Source organism: Pelophylax lessonae (genome assembly GCF_965119305.1).
Source record: "Pelophylax lessonae genome assembly, chromosome: 1".
Classification (NCBI taxonomy): domain Eukaryota; kingdom Metazoa; phylum Chordata; class Amphibia; order Anura; family Ranidae; genus Pelophylax; species Pelophylax lessonae.
Genome location: NC_138768.1, coordinates 795,026,163 through 795,041,992, shown reverse-complemented (window position 1 = coordinate 795,041,992; position 15,830 = coordinate 795,026,163). Strand labels below are relative to the sequence as shown.

The 15,830-nt window shown below is 38.7% G+C and overlaps 1 protein-coding gene across 7 annotated transcripts in view; it reads left to right on the top strand.

The window, feature by feature from the left end:
- Window positions 1-15,830, top strand: part of JAKMIP1 (janus kinase and microtubule interacting protein 1) — a 292,916-nt gene that overhangs the window by 239,047 nt on the left and 38,039 nt on the right. For 6 of the 7 annotated variants that reach the window (XM_082266551.1, XM_082266553.1, XM_082266552.1 and 3 more), the window contains exons 12-15: window positions 3,130-3,192; window positions 5,553-5,651; window positions 9,409-9,510; window positions 12,692-12,745. In XM_082266551.1, coding sequence (XP_082122677.1) covers window positions 3,130-3,192; window positions 5,553-5,651; window positions 9,409-9,510; window positions 12,692-12,745 — 318 coding nt within the window. The remainder of the gene's footprint in view (window positions 1-3,129; window positions 3,193-5,552; window positions 5,652-9,408; window positions 9,511-12,691; window positions 12,746-15,830) is intronic. The other variant, XM_082266556.1, reaches the window with a different exon arrangement.

Here is a 15,830-nt window from a genome sequence, read left to right as displayed (position 1 = left end):
TGGCCTGAGCTGCACATATGTGGATCAGATCACATTGTAAAAATGACTTTACTACCACTTTAACCCATTTTCGTTTGCTGGCAAAAGCAGTGTTTTGTTTGCCCTGACAAAAATGACGACTTTGTTTATTTTAAAAACTGCTTTGCATGTAGTCCTGGAGCACTACAACAGTTGCTAATACCCGCAAACTTTACAATATCTGAACCCAAGAACAAAAATCATTGTATAGTAGCTTACCTGTCCATAGATATGGTGTCTGCATTTGCTTGCTGTCTTTCAGTTTTTTTCTATTTTTATCTAGTGGTTTTGCCACTAACACATTTTCTGTATCCAGGTGACGACATTTACTCATTTCACTGCACCTCTGGATTACAGAACACCTCTCCCTTTTCCCTTCTCCAAGGCAACGGGAAAGGTGTACTGTAGTCCGCAGAGATAGTCGGAAACAATGGTAACACATAAATCAGGCCGAGTTTACAGTAAGTTATCGGCTCACAAATGTTCTGGCCAGTTAAATAAGAAAATATTTGCACTTCTTGAACAAATAGTACAAAACACAATGATATTTATAACAGATCAAAAGAGCAAATATTAGAAGTTCGTTGTTTAGGTTTACTTACACTTTAAGCTACCAAATCTATAATGTTTGTTACTTGCATGGCCAACATAACAGCAAGCCGAGATTTGTGTGTGAGGCTGTATGGGGACGAAGTCCTGTGCCCACCGCTGAGAGTGCTGACCGGAAAGGGAGCTCGTCTAGCATTACTATGGTAACAGGACATCTCATTGCTTGGCCTGCCAGGTCATTGCAAATGATCATTGATCGGTGTGTCTGTTCAAGGGACGTAACAGCGTTGTATGGAACCAAACAAAGCTGAGAGACACAGTAACTGGGTGCATATGAATACATTCATTATTGTGAGATTTGTTGGGAAAAATGTGTTGAAAATATTTCACAGGCATGAAATAGGTACAGTTTGTGCTGCAGAATAGTTATTGCTTTTGGTTACTTTGTGTTTGCCATGATAGTGCCGACCATTGTCATTGAGTGTGTGTCTGGGGCCTATCTTCCCCCATTGGCAGGCTTTATATGTTCATGCTCAAGCTATTTGTGCCTTCAACTTTTTTCATAAAGTATTTCATAAAGTTTTAGTCTTTGCTAAACTAGTCACAATGGAGCAGTGTCTGGAATTCAGTGCAGTCTCATTTGGTATAGAATAGATACAATACCAACATGTTTGAATTTACTTGCTGGTTATGGATCTCCCAGGTCCTCAGTGTTCAGTGGTGAGGGTTACAAGTCCACTTTTATTGCAATTCATTCTAGTCATAGCCTCTACATCTGGTTTGAGCAGTTGATTTAGGTGATGTCCCAGATGGAAAACAACTAACTGGAAGGTGAATGCAGTATTTCCATCTATTAGCCTGTGGGGTGCTAATTTTGTTCCATTTACTATGAATTTACCTCAGTGTGTATTTAAAACTGGAAAGGGGGGAATGATGACTAATTTAAAAGGGAAGGACTGAGGACCCTGCTGTGAAAGGGGGGGGGGGGGGGTTGTGTTATCTGTGGCCTCTGATGTGAAAGGGGGGGGGGCTTATGATTTGACAGAGAACCCACTTAGTACCCCTGTAAAGTTAGTACAGGTTTACCTAAATAACCTTGTAGAAGGCATCCCAAGGTGCCTGGTCTTATTTTACTGTGCCCCCATGCGACCCCATTTTGTTGCATAGAAGTCTTTATTTAAGTAAGACTAAAGCTAGCCATAGAAGGTTTTTGTTTTTTGTTTTTTTTTTTGATGCAGACAGTAGGCTAAATTAAAAAAAAAAAAAAAAAAGATTCCTCCATCTAAACAATTGAGGTGGATGAAGGAATCTCCTCCACTGGGACATTGTTTTCCGACAGTTGCAAGTGGCACTGTCAGCATACATTAACCACATTTTCCCACAATACTAGCTTTATTTTCATTGTGTCATGAATGTTATTAAATTGTATGTAAACCCCAACAATGAAATTCTCTTATTTACCACTTTTGGTCTTTTAAATATACCATTGTAACTGTATGTATGGTCTTTTGTATGAGCCCACGGTTTGGGCTTACGTATTTTGTACATTTTAAAGATTTGATCAATACAAAATATCTGAATAAGGGCAGCTTCACGCAGCGTGGGTGCAGTGCAGTGTGTCCGTGGTTTTAGCTGTGCTTTCCCATAGACTTCTACTATGTCCCACGGTTTTGTTGTTCTTTCAGAAAACTCCCCATAGCCATGGGACAATATAAGTGGGACCATAAACCTGCAGGAAAACCACAAGTACGCTGTGCTGGGGCAAAGCCACTCTCAAAAAAAAATCCTTTTTTAAGGAGGGAAAAAATACCTGTTGATCGTACCAGAAATCTTCTTGTTCTTGTAACTGCACTTCGTGCCTAGTACCCTAAAAACCCATTTGGGACCATTAGCCCTGCTTGTGAATTACTGACCCTCCCTGTGTTATAAAGACGAGGAAAGTTGTTCTGTAGTTCTAATCCACTTCCTGTTGGGTTCTCCTCCATAGATACAGTACAGTGAGTAAGTGTTGTCACCGTAAGACAGGAAGTGTATTACTGGTAAGATCCACAGGTGGAAAAAAGCCTAAAAAAAGTAATACAGACACCATCTGAGAACTAGTAAGCTAGAATATAATAAATTTGCATTCTTGGGGTTTACATAAGTTTTAAAGTTTCTTCTGTATAAAACAGTTTTGAAAATAGTTTTATGTAGAGCTTCCTGTGATAACGTAGTAAATATTGTGTCTAGATGTATCAGACAATAGCACTGGTTACTAGTTACTAATGTACTAAGCCCTCTGATCTTGCATATTTGGGATCTTGAGTTTATTTCCCAACCAAGGGTGTTCAAGTCTGTAGACGTTCCCTTCATGTTTGTTGGTTTATCTGCCTTCTCCAAAAACATTCTCCTCAATCAATCCCACCCAAGCTAGGTGTATAACTGTTCTGGGAACATTGGACTGAAAGTAGAAATCCACATGAATACATCCATTGTATAATACTTTGTAAAGAGCTGCAAAATGTGATGGCTCTGTATAGGGAAAATAATATCTGTTGCTTGTTCACTGTTGTTCTTCCTTAGGATTCCAAGTGGGTAGAAGAGAAACAGCTGCTTCTGCGGAAAAATCAAGACTTGTTAGAAAAGGTACGATAATATAGGTCTATTTCTGCAGCTCATAGGTTCTGTTAGTAATTAACGTTAGATAATTTATTAGTGGGGGGGCGGCTAAGAAAATGCTTCCCTTGAAGGAGCTGTGCACAAAATAGTTGGCTGAACATTGGCTGAATACAATTGGATGTAGCCTCTGGATATTCTGACAGCTGCTGGTGTCAGCTGTGAAAATACAATAGCCATAATGGAAGATCAGCCCATCCGCACTGTATAGTGTGGATGGAGGAACCGGTCAGATTTTTTTTTTGTTCAGCCCACAGACTGAACTAAAAAGATCTAATAGTGTATGACCGGTTTCAGAATTGTCTTTGAGCAGAGTGATGAAAGTACTGCTTCTGTTGCAACCATTTGGAAGGCCCCTTTCACATGACCGTTCCGATCAGGTCCACCTTTCAGTTTTTCAGGCGGAAAAATTTGAAATTTGTTTGGTCTTTGCGGACCTGTCCAAATTTTGATCCATCTATGCCCACCTTAAGCACAGTAGCGCTCTGGCCTGTTGATAGGCCACTAATCACTGCATTATGGGAGCTTCGGTGCAGTGCATTTTTCTGTTAGTTGCAGTGTTAGACGAAAGCAATTTTCACAGTGACAGTCAGTGGGTATTCCTTTATAGGATTACTGAGCAGAATCTGACCTGTCATCTACATTCTCGGCTCTGATCAGCAGGGGATCTGTGAGTGGACGACCTGCTGATCAAAACGGAGTCTGCCCCATGTGATAGGGGCCTTACACTTTGATGTTTATGTACATTATTAGTGTACAGAACAACCCCAGAAATTGAATTTTTCTGCATGTGTGATTCACTGATTTTCCTAAGACACAAGTCAGATTTTAGGCATCCTCTGTGGGAAAGAAAAAAAAATGGGGGTGGGGATGGAATACCTCCATAGGATGCAAGCCCTGCATTTCCTCATTAGAACACATGAAAAAAGTCAATCCCATTCAGATTTACTCTGCAGACAACAAACCTCTTTTTCTTCAGAGCAGAAACAGGTAGTTTGTTAAAATTCCTGTAATGTACATTGATCACCCAGAGAGGATTTTCTTTTTTTTTTCTCAAGAAAAGTGGACTTTGGGATAAATTGGAACTCCAATTGTGAGCCAGGTCTTTTCATCTAACTTCAGTATTCAACCTCACAAATGCTCTTTTGGCTAAATGGGCATATATTTCCACATGCACACTCCAAAAAATCTTGTGGAAGGCCTTTTCAGGAGAGAGAAGGCTGCTATAGCCACAAAGGTACAAGGGGTGCAAATCCATATTCAAGTTCATGGTTTCAAAATGCAATGTCAAGTGTCCACACACTTTTGGTCATATAGTGTATATTATCTCATGCCTCTAATTTTATAATTCTAGTTTATTTATATTGCACATACACCAAGATGAAACTGGCTTATTCACATTGATAACAATGGGCAATTGTGGTTGACACAGATCATATCTGAACCTCTGATAGTGTGAAATTGTATGTACAGGAATTATTTTGAAGCTCACACAAAAGTGGGGCAAGGTTTAAATATGTCAGGAGGCATATCTGAGAACCTAAAAAATGACAGCAAATTGTCATTGATTATAACAGAGCAGTACACATGACCTTTGATAGGCTGCATTTGACTTGCTTTGCGTTGGGCTGCCTACTTTTAAGCTCCATGCACACTAGCATTTTTTAAGCTCCTAGAAGCTGTTATCAGCATTTTTTATTCTGCTCCTAGAAGCTAAATAGTGTTATCCTATGTGTCCATGTACACTACTTTAGGCTATTAGCGTTTTTTGAGCTTCATCGTCTAGGAGCAGAAAAAAAATTGTTTTTGTAGAATTTCTTGGAGCGTTTTTCCACCAGAAATGCTTCTAAACGCTACTAATATAATTTTTTTCTGCTTTTTTTTTTTTTTTTAAAGGAACTGCAAAAATGCTAGTAAAACGTAAATGCTCCTAAACGCTACTAAAACACTACTACATAAAGTTATTACCAGAGTTTTTATCCGGCATTTTTTTCAGCTTTTTTTTTAGCTTAAAAAACCGCTAGTGTGCATGGAGCCCCTAAAATGTCCTCTTGACAATGTTTGAAGTGCAGGCAAGGCAGGTCAAATGCTTTCAAACTCAGATTTCCATTCCAACACATCTAACTGCATATGAATGTCCATTAGTATAAGCCCTATCAGAAGCAAGGCCTGGACTCACAGGAAAAGTATGACATTTTGGCAGTGACAGTAACTACTTGGAAACCAACTTTTTTTTGACTGAAGTATCTTTAACTTTATTCAATGAATAGGAAGATGTTGCACAGAAATTATGTGCTTGCTCTTATAATGTTGTGTTTGATTTGTTTCAGATCTTTAAGTTTGAATTGGAGGAGAGCCAGCTGAAAAATGAAATCCAGGACGCCAGAGACCAGAATGAACTGTTAGAGTTCCGGGTGTTAGAGTTGGAAGTAAGAGATTCCCTCAGTAAACTGTCTCCAGGGACAGACATTGCATTTGAGTCCCGGATTAAATATATATAGTACACGTCACTTCCAGGAGATGTGACACGGGATGCCTTAATACATTTCCCGGAGTTTATGAAAAGTGATCAGTGTCTAACCCTTTATTGCACTTATTTGGATTAGGAAGTGTTAACAATTTCTATGTGTCTCCTCTGCCATCTTGTTTTCTGCATGTCTAACATACAATTGTAAACTGTGAACTTTGGTAATCCTGTCGTTTTTAATGTTCTGTTTTGTTGTGCATGTTTAACCCATTTTAAATGTATGTATGTTTTTTTTTGGGGGGGTTTTTGTTTTTTCTTTTTGGGAAGAAAAAAAATTATTATTTTCCGTTAATAAAAAAATATTTTGTATTTGAATATACTCACTCTTATTTATGCCATCGTCATTCTTGCATGCTGTTATTCACTTTTTTTTTTTTGTTTGTTTGGTAATCCTTTTTTTTTCTCATCACCCAGCATGAAACCTCTTATCTTCACCTTGATTTTAGAACTACAAGAAACATAGCTTTGTCTTTAAATGACAATACATTTTTTTTTTTTTAAAGTGTAGCTGTACTCAAACAAAATCAATCAAACTGAGCATTTACACAGAGGATTGTCCACATGTGCCCCTCTGTATTATGCAAACATTGATTTTTTTCACGTTTTTTTCCTTACGGGGTCCTACCATTTATCAATGGAGCCATCAGTCATACTAAACGTGGTGAGGCTATGTACCATCTTCATGGGATAAAGTAGATATTTGTATAATAGAGGACACTCGAAGACCATCGAGGTACATGTAGGTGTCGAGATCCTCCGGGTGTCTGCATTTAAATTCCTGTGCTCAGTGTAGTTGTTTTTGAGTACAGATCCGGTTTAATAAGGCAAATGTATGGTGTGCAGAAACATATGATTCATTGCTGTAGTTTCCTGCACTATAGCATTGCCATACAGATTTAAGTCTTATTTCTCTTTAGTCTCACTCTTTACGGTTGACATTGCCCTAGCTACAATACATGAATAACCACTGAAGAAAAAAATGTGCTAATTCTTTTCTACACAGTACTGTATTTTTTTTTTTTTTTTTACAGTACTGTATTTTTATAGTGCAAACAAATTACTGGTTACTACATCCAGCATAAAAACACATTAAAGGGGTGTACATGCAAAACATGAAACAGAACTTTAACCGGTATATCAGGAATAACTTTAGTTTGAACTGTCAGTGTGCTTAGCTAGCCCCTCTGCACCTGTCAATCACCGGCCTTATTTCCTACCTACTCTGCAGTAATGATGCATAGTGACACATACAAGTAAGTATGATGTGATACACACACCTATTTTTAGGTCACAATTATCCAGGCTTGTTTGAAGAAAGTGATCATTGGTTATTTCTACGCTGAACACTTTCAGTTGGTGAACCACTTTTCTCTCAAGGAAGACATCAAGTCTGCTAGTACTCTCACAGAGATGCACTGCAGACATATTTTAGTTCATAGGTTAATATAAAAATTTGAATAAGACAAAAATTCACCATAGTTTTTGTGAGGGTGCTTAACAGGTGTTCGTCACACCTGTTGAACCCACATCAGAAGCTGGGATTGTAAGGGATGTATTGAGCCAAAGTACACATTTGGTAAATGTTTGCTCAGAGTAAAAGCAATGGCTAGCAGTTCCTGATGCAGTGGCCTTTTTTTACTGTTTGAAGCTCCCTCAAGCAGGAGTGATGACCAGCCCCTATCTGCTCCCAAGCTCTTGTGTATATGGACCCTTAATAAGACTTGGACAGGTTAGACTAAAGAAGTGTTTCCTAAATCTACTCCCAAGGCCCCCCAACAATGCATGACTTACAAGTACCTTCACACATGCACGGGATTTATAATTCGTGCTCCATGGTTTATTTGCCTGTGCAAAAACTATGTGAACTGTGAAACATGTTTGGGAAACACTGTTAATAAAGTAGTACTTTTACTTTGCCTCTGCAAGATTTAAATAGGAATTTAGACACCAACATCTTTTTCCAATTTGGCCTATCATTTTTTTTTTTTCCCCTATCATTTTTTTTCCCCATTTGCTTCGGACATAGTAAACATGTCTTTGAAGGATCACAGACTTTAGCTAAAAGGCAAAACGAGATGTGGGGAGTGCAGTGCTTTATAACAACCAATCAGAAAACATATTTTCCCATGTTTATTTTCTCCTACTTCATCTTGATGCACCTAGTGGTTTTCCTATTTAATATTTACAGGCTTTGGAAGAGTAGACCTCACACTTGTTGGCATGTTCTTAGCGCTCCTTACAAGCTTTTTGTGACTCCATTAAAGGATCTGTTTACCCAAAACTAGTATTTTAGTGTTGGGTTAGATCACCCAACTGCTTTCTTTTTTTTAGCTCTTGGTGATTCTGTTAGCGGGTTTGTGAGATCTCTGCACTTAAATACTTAGGCCCTCCTATCTGCGGTGGCAGAGCATCCTTCTTGACCACTCAATAAGGGCACCAACATTTCTGAAAAAATCTCCTGAGCTTAGCCAATGAAAGGGGTTGCCTGGAATCAAAGGGCAGAAAGATGGTAAGACAGACTTATTCATACTCGGAACATGTTTGAAAATTCAATGCAGGTATTACAAAGTGGGTTTTACATTTTGGGAAATGCAGCGAGTTTAGCAAAGTAAGACCGCAGGCGGCTGAAAGACAAAGAGCTCCATTAGTTACATTTTACATCTGCAGCCCCACAGGTGTAGACCAACCCACTGAATAATTCAGCCAGCAGGCAATCATGTAAATCTAAAATCTCATTTTTAACTGCACTGACCCTCTACACTTCCTGCTTTCGGACCATCGATGACTTTAAAGTGCAATTAGATGTTTATTCAGCCTCTACAATTACAGTTTTCATATTAGTACATTAAATGAAATAAGTCCTGTCAACATTCTAAATTTTTTTTTTAAAGCTGAATGACAACTTTTGCATGCTACTATGTATCATAACACTAATGTCAAACATCTCTATATATGTTAGGTACTAACTTTTCTTGCAGCTAGAATTCAACTTTCTCATACATTTTGACATTTTGCAATAATGTACTTTATAAATAATGTATTGCATCTAATTCTAGTATACAGTTAAGATAATCACAGCTTTTGGAGGAACTGTGGGTACAGCATGCATCACAATTGTTTTCAACACTTGTATAGGTAGCATTCTGTAGGTCCAGCTGTATTTTCAATTCTACTATACATATACAACTCTCCAAAGTATTTTTGGAAGATTGTGGGTGAATGGTTGCAATTCCTTAATTGAAAAGATACTTAGAGGTCTATTTATAATATTTTCACACATTTTCTAATTGCATTCATTTTAAAAAAATGTGTGAATCGTTTATAAATAGTTCCCTTAGTTTCTTTTCATTTCACTTTTACAAGCTTCTCCTTTTTTTTTTTATATTCTTAAATGAGATGTTAATATGTCAGGTTCTGCACTTTATATTGTTGATTTTGCATACAGTACAAAACTGCTACATCTCAGCCCTATCTAGTGCCTAGAGCAACGCTGTGCTGTGTCCAAGGGCAAGAAAATACTCGTATAAAATGTCTAAAACTTTTGCATAAACAACCCCACGTGCTTATGGCTGCCACTTTTCAACACTGTGTTCATATTAGGACAATATTCCATTACATTCCTACTAGGTTTAAATGTGAAATAACACATTTTTCCCCAGGAGAGAGAACGAAGGTCTCCAGCCTTTAACCTCCATATAGCCAGCTTCCCAGAAAATAATGGAAGCGCCCTGCAGCTATTCTGTCAGCAGGAAGGAATTAAGGTAGATCCAGATTCACTTCCCTCTTCTAGTGCATCCCATGTCTTTCACTGCCATTAACTCACTATCAAAACCAACACTTTGACAGAAACATCCCGTAAACCTGTTACTACTGGTTTTCCCAGTAATGTGCTTTCATGCATGGTTATCCTCTCCTGTGTAAGGCCTATGTGTCTTGTGTAAGCCTGTAATGCAAGCTAACATTGTGTTTTTGGAGTCCACTGTGAGCTGCAGATTATGTAATATTAAACTACACTTATGGATTTCACATACAAGAGGCAGCCATTATCTGTTAAACCAGTGGTTCTCAACTCCTGTCCTCAGGACCTACTGACAGGCAAGGTTTGCAAGATAACTGAAATACATCACTGGTGATATCATTTGCTCCTCAGTGAGCGCAGCATTCTAATCTGCATCTCCCCAAGGTAATACCTAAAATCCAGCCTGTTAGTGGGTCCTGAGGACCGGAGTTGGGAACCACTGTTTTAAACCATCTCATGCCAATGTGGCCTGTCAGTTCTATAGTGGGACAAACTATAAAAACTTCTGCAAAGGGAAGTGATAGCTATACTGACTAAGGTTTTTTTATTTTTTTTATAATTTGTTGTAGGTCTAATAATGACTTTTAACACCTGACTATTATCTACTGGCATCACTTTTCAGTTTGAATTGATATGCCATGTTAGCTGAGACCACATTATGGCTGCCTCTGGCTTGTGCATGTAGACAGAGCTACAGTATTATAGACTGTGGTGTTCTAGACCGCCAGGTAATTCATTTCAACACAACTGACTGCTACAAAAATGCATCATTATCAAATGTATAATAATGAAATCTTACATAGAATATTACTGTATTCATTTATATAAGATATGTATATAAAACCATCGGAACAAAATGATCACAAATATTACTCTGAGAATTTTAAGTAAGATTTACTTTGACTAAATTACCCAAAATTACCATTAACAAAATATATAGTTTGTCTCCTTAGGTAGTTAATGGTTTGTTCTCCTAAAAGAATCTGTTAGAGCTCTGATTGTGCTGAACAATCTACAATACTACAATATGGGAATCTAGTGGTACCTGCATATACCTTGGGATGCTTTTACCAGGTTCCTGAATGCCCCAAATTCTAAAAAAACAATGTGCCAGTTTCAAAATATAATCATCTGCTGCTTTTGTCACATTTCCCTTGGCCTATCTCAATGACAGACGGCTATACTGCCCAAGTGGAACATAAAGCAGAAAGTAGGCAGTAGACGGGTTCTTCAAAACGATGAAGTGTCAAAATTTTATAGTTACAGGTTCAGGGATTCAGAGCACCTTGGATACAGGGCTTGAATTTTATTCTCCAAACTGTTCAGTACCATTTGTGTACTGACTGATCCAAACATCTGCTAAAATTATAGGAATATAAATAAAAAAGATTTTACTTCTAATAATTACTGACTGTAGATTGTCTTCTAAAATAAAAAACCTAAGAGGACACTTTGTGCCTTTGGTCTCCTTCTAGCTATAATTGGCTAAAATCCATGTGAGAAGGTAGGATAACAACCTCACAAAGAATTAATTGCTGGATTGGAAAAGCATCACCTTTTAGGTTGGTAGCTGTATAAAAGTAGAGGAGTACATTTGTTTTCTGTAACCATACTCATAAAAATGTTACTGTATTCAATTTACAGTGTGCGTTATACACTGAGAGGTAAAGTGCTAACAGCTAGCATATTTCCTAGCACTATATTATATATCCATTTTTTTTTTCAGTTAGATTGTATCATTAATGGCTCGTTTCCACTGAGCGGTACAGTACGCTATTTTTGCCGTTTCCATTGTGAATGGTACCCTAATTCCGAACCGTACCGTACCACTTTTTTGGGACACTTTCGTTGGGGTACCAAGCACATTAGTACCGTACCAACAGGGTGGAGCTTTACTCTTCAGAACTTTGATTGGTTGACAGAGAATTGTCTATCACAGCTTTCCTGCTACACCACGCCTATCATGAAAGGGTACTATTGGCAGTGGAAACGCAAGGTGTACCGTTCCGAACCGTACCGTACTGAACCGAACCGTACCGTACCACTCAGTGGAAACAAGGTGTGGAAAAAGTATATTCTGGTAACTATCTTGCATAGTAATATTTATGCTTTTCTACATATTTCCATGCTAAGCCAACCAACAAAAAAGAGGTTGGGACAAATTATTACACAGCCAGGGGTGCCTAATCATTCAAATAGCATACAATAATAAACAATATTAATAGATTCACCTTTTTTTAGTCCATTGCCTGCCATGATAAAAAAAAAAAAGATAAACTAAACAAAATAGGTCTTCCCACTGCTGTCCCCTGAATGGCGCTGGGCCCAGGGCATCAAAGACACATGCAGGAGAATGTATTATGTAAGCAACATTCTTTTTAGCATTCAGGACCCACCCAGTACCGAAGGAAGTGGACATGTAATGTCCCTACTTGGATTAAAAATCCCTTGAACAAGGTTTATATATAGTAATTTTAAAAAAAGGGAAAAGGGTACTGTGGTTAGGGGAGCGGGGCTTTGGTAGAATTGGCTTTACATCCTCTTAACAAAAAAAAAAAACTTGCCCAAAATCTTGTCATTGTCACTTTTGAAAGACACCTTGGACTGTATATGTGGAGAAAAAAAAAATGAATAAAGTAATTCATATATTAAATATTCTCATTACATTACATATCATTATTCGTATACAATGACTTTTGCAACAGAAGTCCTTTTAACAAGTTCATCCAGGTCTTTCGGCTAAAAAACATTGGTATATTACATATTTATTCTAAGCATGTTGTTGCACAATTACCTTCAGCAGAAAGCATTTTCCTAGTCAGTGTGTGGCGTGGTGTTCCATGTTATAGCATGTCATGTGATTGCATACAACAATCTGTATTAAAGCTTGAATAGTGATTCGAGCTCATGAGTGATGGGAGACCTGCAGCCATGATTGCTCTACAATCTGTTGCAGGCCTCAGTGGGACATAAAGAGCCTTCAGAATGTAGCTACATGGTATGTATCTTTCAAGACCATCTCCATCTTCCAGTTGCATTCTTGTGTCTCCATGTTCTGTAAGCTCTGTATACTGTGTATCTGGATTCGGGGCATGGGTTGCCCCTGTCCTATCTCTTCATTATGTGGCTTCGCTCTCTTCCAGGATGTGGACATTTCAGAGCTCATGAAGAAGCTGGATATACTTGGCGACAATGGGGTAATTTAATACTTTTAACGAATAATCATTTTTAAACTAACCTGTTTATGTACATATTTAGCTAAGTGGCAACAATACAGTAAACCGTACTCAGAGCCAGTTATGTCAGTCTTTTCTCCAGGGACCTTACTGGTTAGTGTCGCTTCCACATTCATACAAACATTTGTATTCACAAACCAATTTGGATGAACACAACACTCATTTTTGAAAATACTCCTAAATATTTCTAGAACTTGAGGCAGTGACCTGTAATTGTAACACTAGAGAACTATTTGCTTATAATAGTCTGCTAGGCCTAAAATATTTTTAACCACTTGCCGACCGCCGCACGACTATCTACGGCGGCGGTCAGCCCCTCACAGGCAAAGTGACGTAGGTCTACGTCGCTCGCCTGTGAGGGTTTAGGGAGCGAGCGCGCGCCGCCGGAGGCGCGCTCCCGCTCCCGCGTGGTCACGGACCCCCCCCGCGCGTGTGACCGGCGGACCCGATCGCCGCCGGCCACTCTGCGATCGGCGGGGGAGAGGGAGAAAGTCAGGCAGCTTGTGTAAACAAGCTGCCTGTCATTCTCCTCTCTGTATGAGAGCTGATCACATGGATCTACTATGTAGATCCATTGATCACTCTGCATACAGTTGAAGCCACAGCCAATCACAGTTAGAATCACGCCCCTAGGGACACACACAGCCCCTCCCTCTCAAATAAAGTTAACCCCTTCACTACCAGTGTATTTTTACAGTAACAGTGCATATATATAGCACTGATTACTGTAGAAATGTCACTGGTAACCCCAAAAGTGTCAAAAATGTCAGTCAAGGGTCCGATCTTTCCGCCGCAATGTCGCAGTACCGCAAAAAAAATCGCAGATCGCCGCCATTACGCGTTAAAAAAAAAAACAACAAAAATGACAAAAATCTTTCCCTTTGTTAGTAAACGCAATAACTTTTGCGCAAACCAATCAAAATACGCTTTTTGCGATTTTTTTTACCAAACATAGGTAGCATAAAACAAATTGGCCGAAAATATTAAAAAATTTTGATTTTTACATTTTTTTTCGGGGGAATTTCATATAAAAAAAAGGGAAAAATATTGCTATTTTTGCAAAATTTACGCTCTTTTTTTGTTTATAGCGCGTGATCAAAAAATCGCACAGGTGATCAAATACCGCCAAAAGAAAGCTCTGTTTGTGGGAAAAAAAGGACGCCAAATTCGTTTAGGTACAGCGTCGCACGACCGCGCAATTGTCCGTTAAAGTCACGCAGTGCCGAATCGCAAAATACCCTCTGGTCGTTTAGCAGCCAAATCCTCCGGGGCTTAAGTGGTTAAAGATGCCTCAAAGAGAGCCTGTGAGATGGGTAGAAATATCAGCCAAAATCTCCAGTAAAAGAAAAGCCTTTATACCAAGCTGATCCAATGCCTGTTTATGGAATCATCCCTCTGCTGCATAAGTAAATTGGCAGACCTAAAGCTGAATTCCAAAAATTCAGCAACTTTTCAAAAAGTGCAGTCACACTATGAGTTAAGTCCAATTAGGTGCATGTCATCTCCGGGACTTATCTCTATTACTTATATGTGACAGGTTTATTGCACTCCGGCTGTGAGAGTAGAGAAGCACACACAGCAGCTATGCCCACCTCTCCCCTCTGCTGCCCATTCACAGAAGCCTTTGTATTTTGTGAATGAGTTCCTATAATACAAAGGCTTCTGTGAATGGGCAGAAGGAGGGGAGGGGTGGGCATAGCAGTTCCAATGACTCTACACTCTAAGGAACTGAGACCACAGTGAGCAGCTGGTAGCTTTGGAAGTTATTTTCCTGGAGAAGAAAAAACCTGTCAGATTTGAATAATAAAGATAAGTCTACCAGGCGGCAGGCATCTCCTAACACTTAACCGATGGTATGCCTGCAGTTTTTACAAAGTAATTACATTCCTGGAATTCAGCTTTAAAGATTCTTCTGGGTATCATAGCTGTGCAACAGAAGTAAAATTTGTTCACGGATGGAAACTGAACAGAGTTAGTATAACATTTCTTCCTTTACAGCAGACTTTTGGCTAACATTACTACCTCCTTCTCTAAGGAGAGGTTACTTTAATATACAATAAGCTTCAAAGGAGCCATCACTAACCTTTGTATAAGTTATCACTATTGTTGAGCAATTCTCAATCCTCAAAGTTCACAAGGGAAGCAGTGAAGTCATCAAATTGGGGTTAGAGCGCTCTCACACCTCATATTGTGCACCTACTCTTGTGTTTGTATTAGAGATTAAAAAAAACTAGCAAACTACTGAGCTACTGCTGGAAGGGTAAGCAAGAGTTGCTGAGCCAAAAGTGATAGTGTCCCCGTTTTGAAATGTGAGCCTGCAGCTACAGAGGTCAATGAGAGCTGGTTTTAAAGCTAATTTAAATGTGTAGTCTGATAACAATTCTACCAGGCTTTAAGATTTATAAAAGGATGACAGTGTACCTATCCTGTACTTCAATTTTTATTAAGGCATTACTTATAAATCTCCATTAAATCCACTTATAGAGTCTACAAGCTATAGTGCCAATCATTAAAAATTGATCATACCTGATGTACTGACGGCCTATCTCAATTCATGAGACACTAACAAGCCAGAAAAGTACAAATACCCTCTAAAAGACCCCTTTATGAAAAGTAGACATTCCAAGGAATTTAGTACGAGGCATGGTGAGTTTTTAGAAGTTGTAAATTTTTCCCACAATTTTTTGCAAAATTAAGATTTTTTTATTCATTTTTATTCTTTTCATAAAATTGTCATATTACCAAGTTATTTCTCACACATTGTATAGGCATACTTGCAACTACACCCCAAAATTTATTCTGCTACTTCTCCTGAGTATAGCAATTCCACATGTGTGAGACTTTTACACCTGGGAACATACAGAGGCCCAACATCCAAGTAGCACCTCCAGGCATTCTAGGAGCATAAATTACACATATAATTTCCTGACAACCTATCACACTTTTGAAGGCCCTGGAGCACCAGGACAACGGATAGCCCACAAAGTGACCCCATTTTGGAAAGCAAACACCCCAATACATAATCTTGGAGGCATTATGAGTCTTT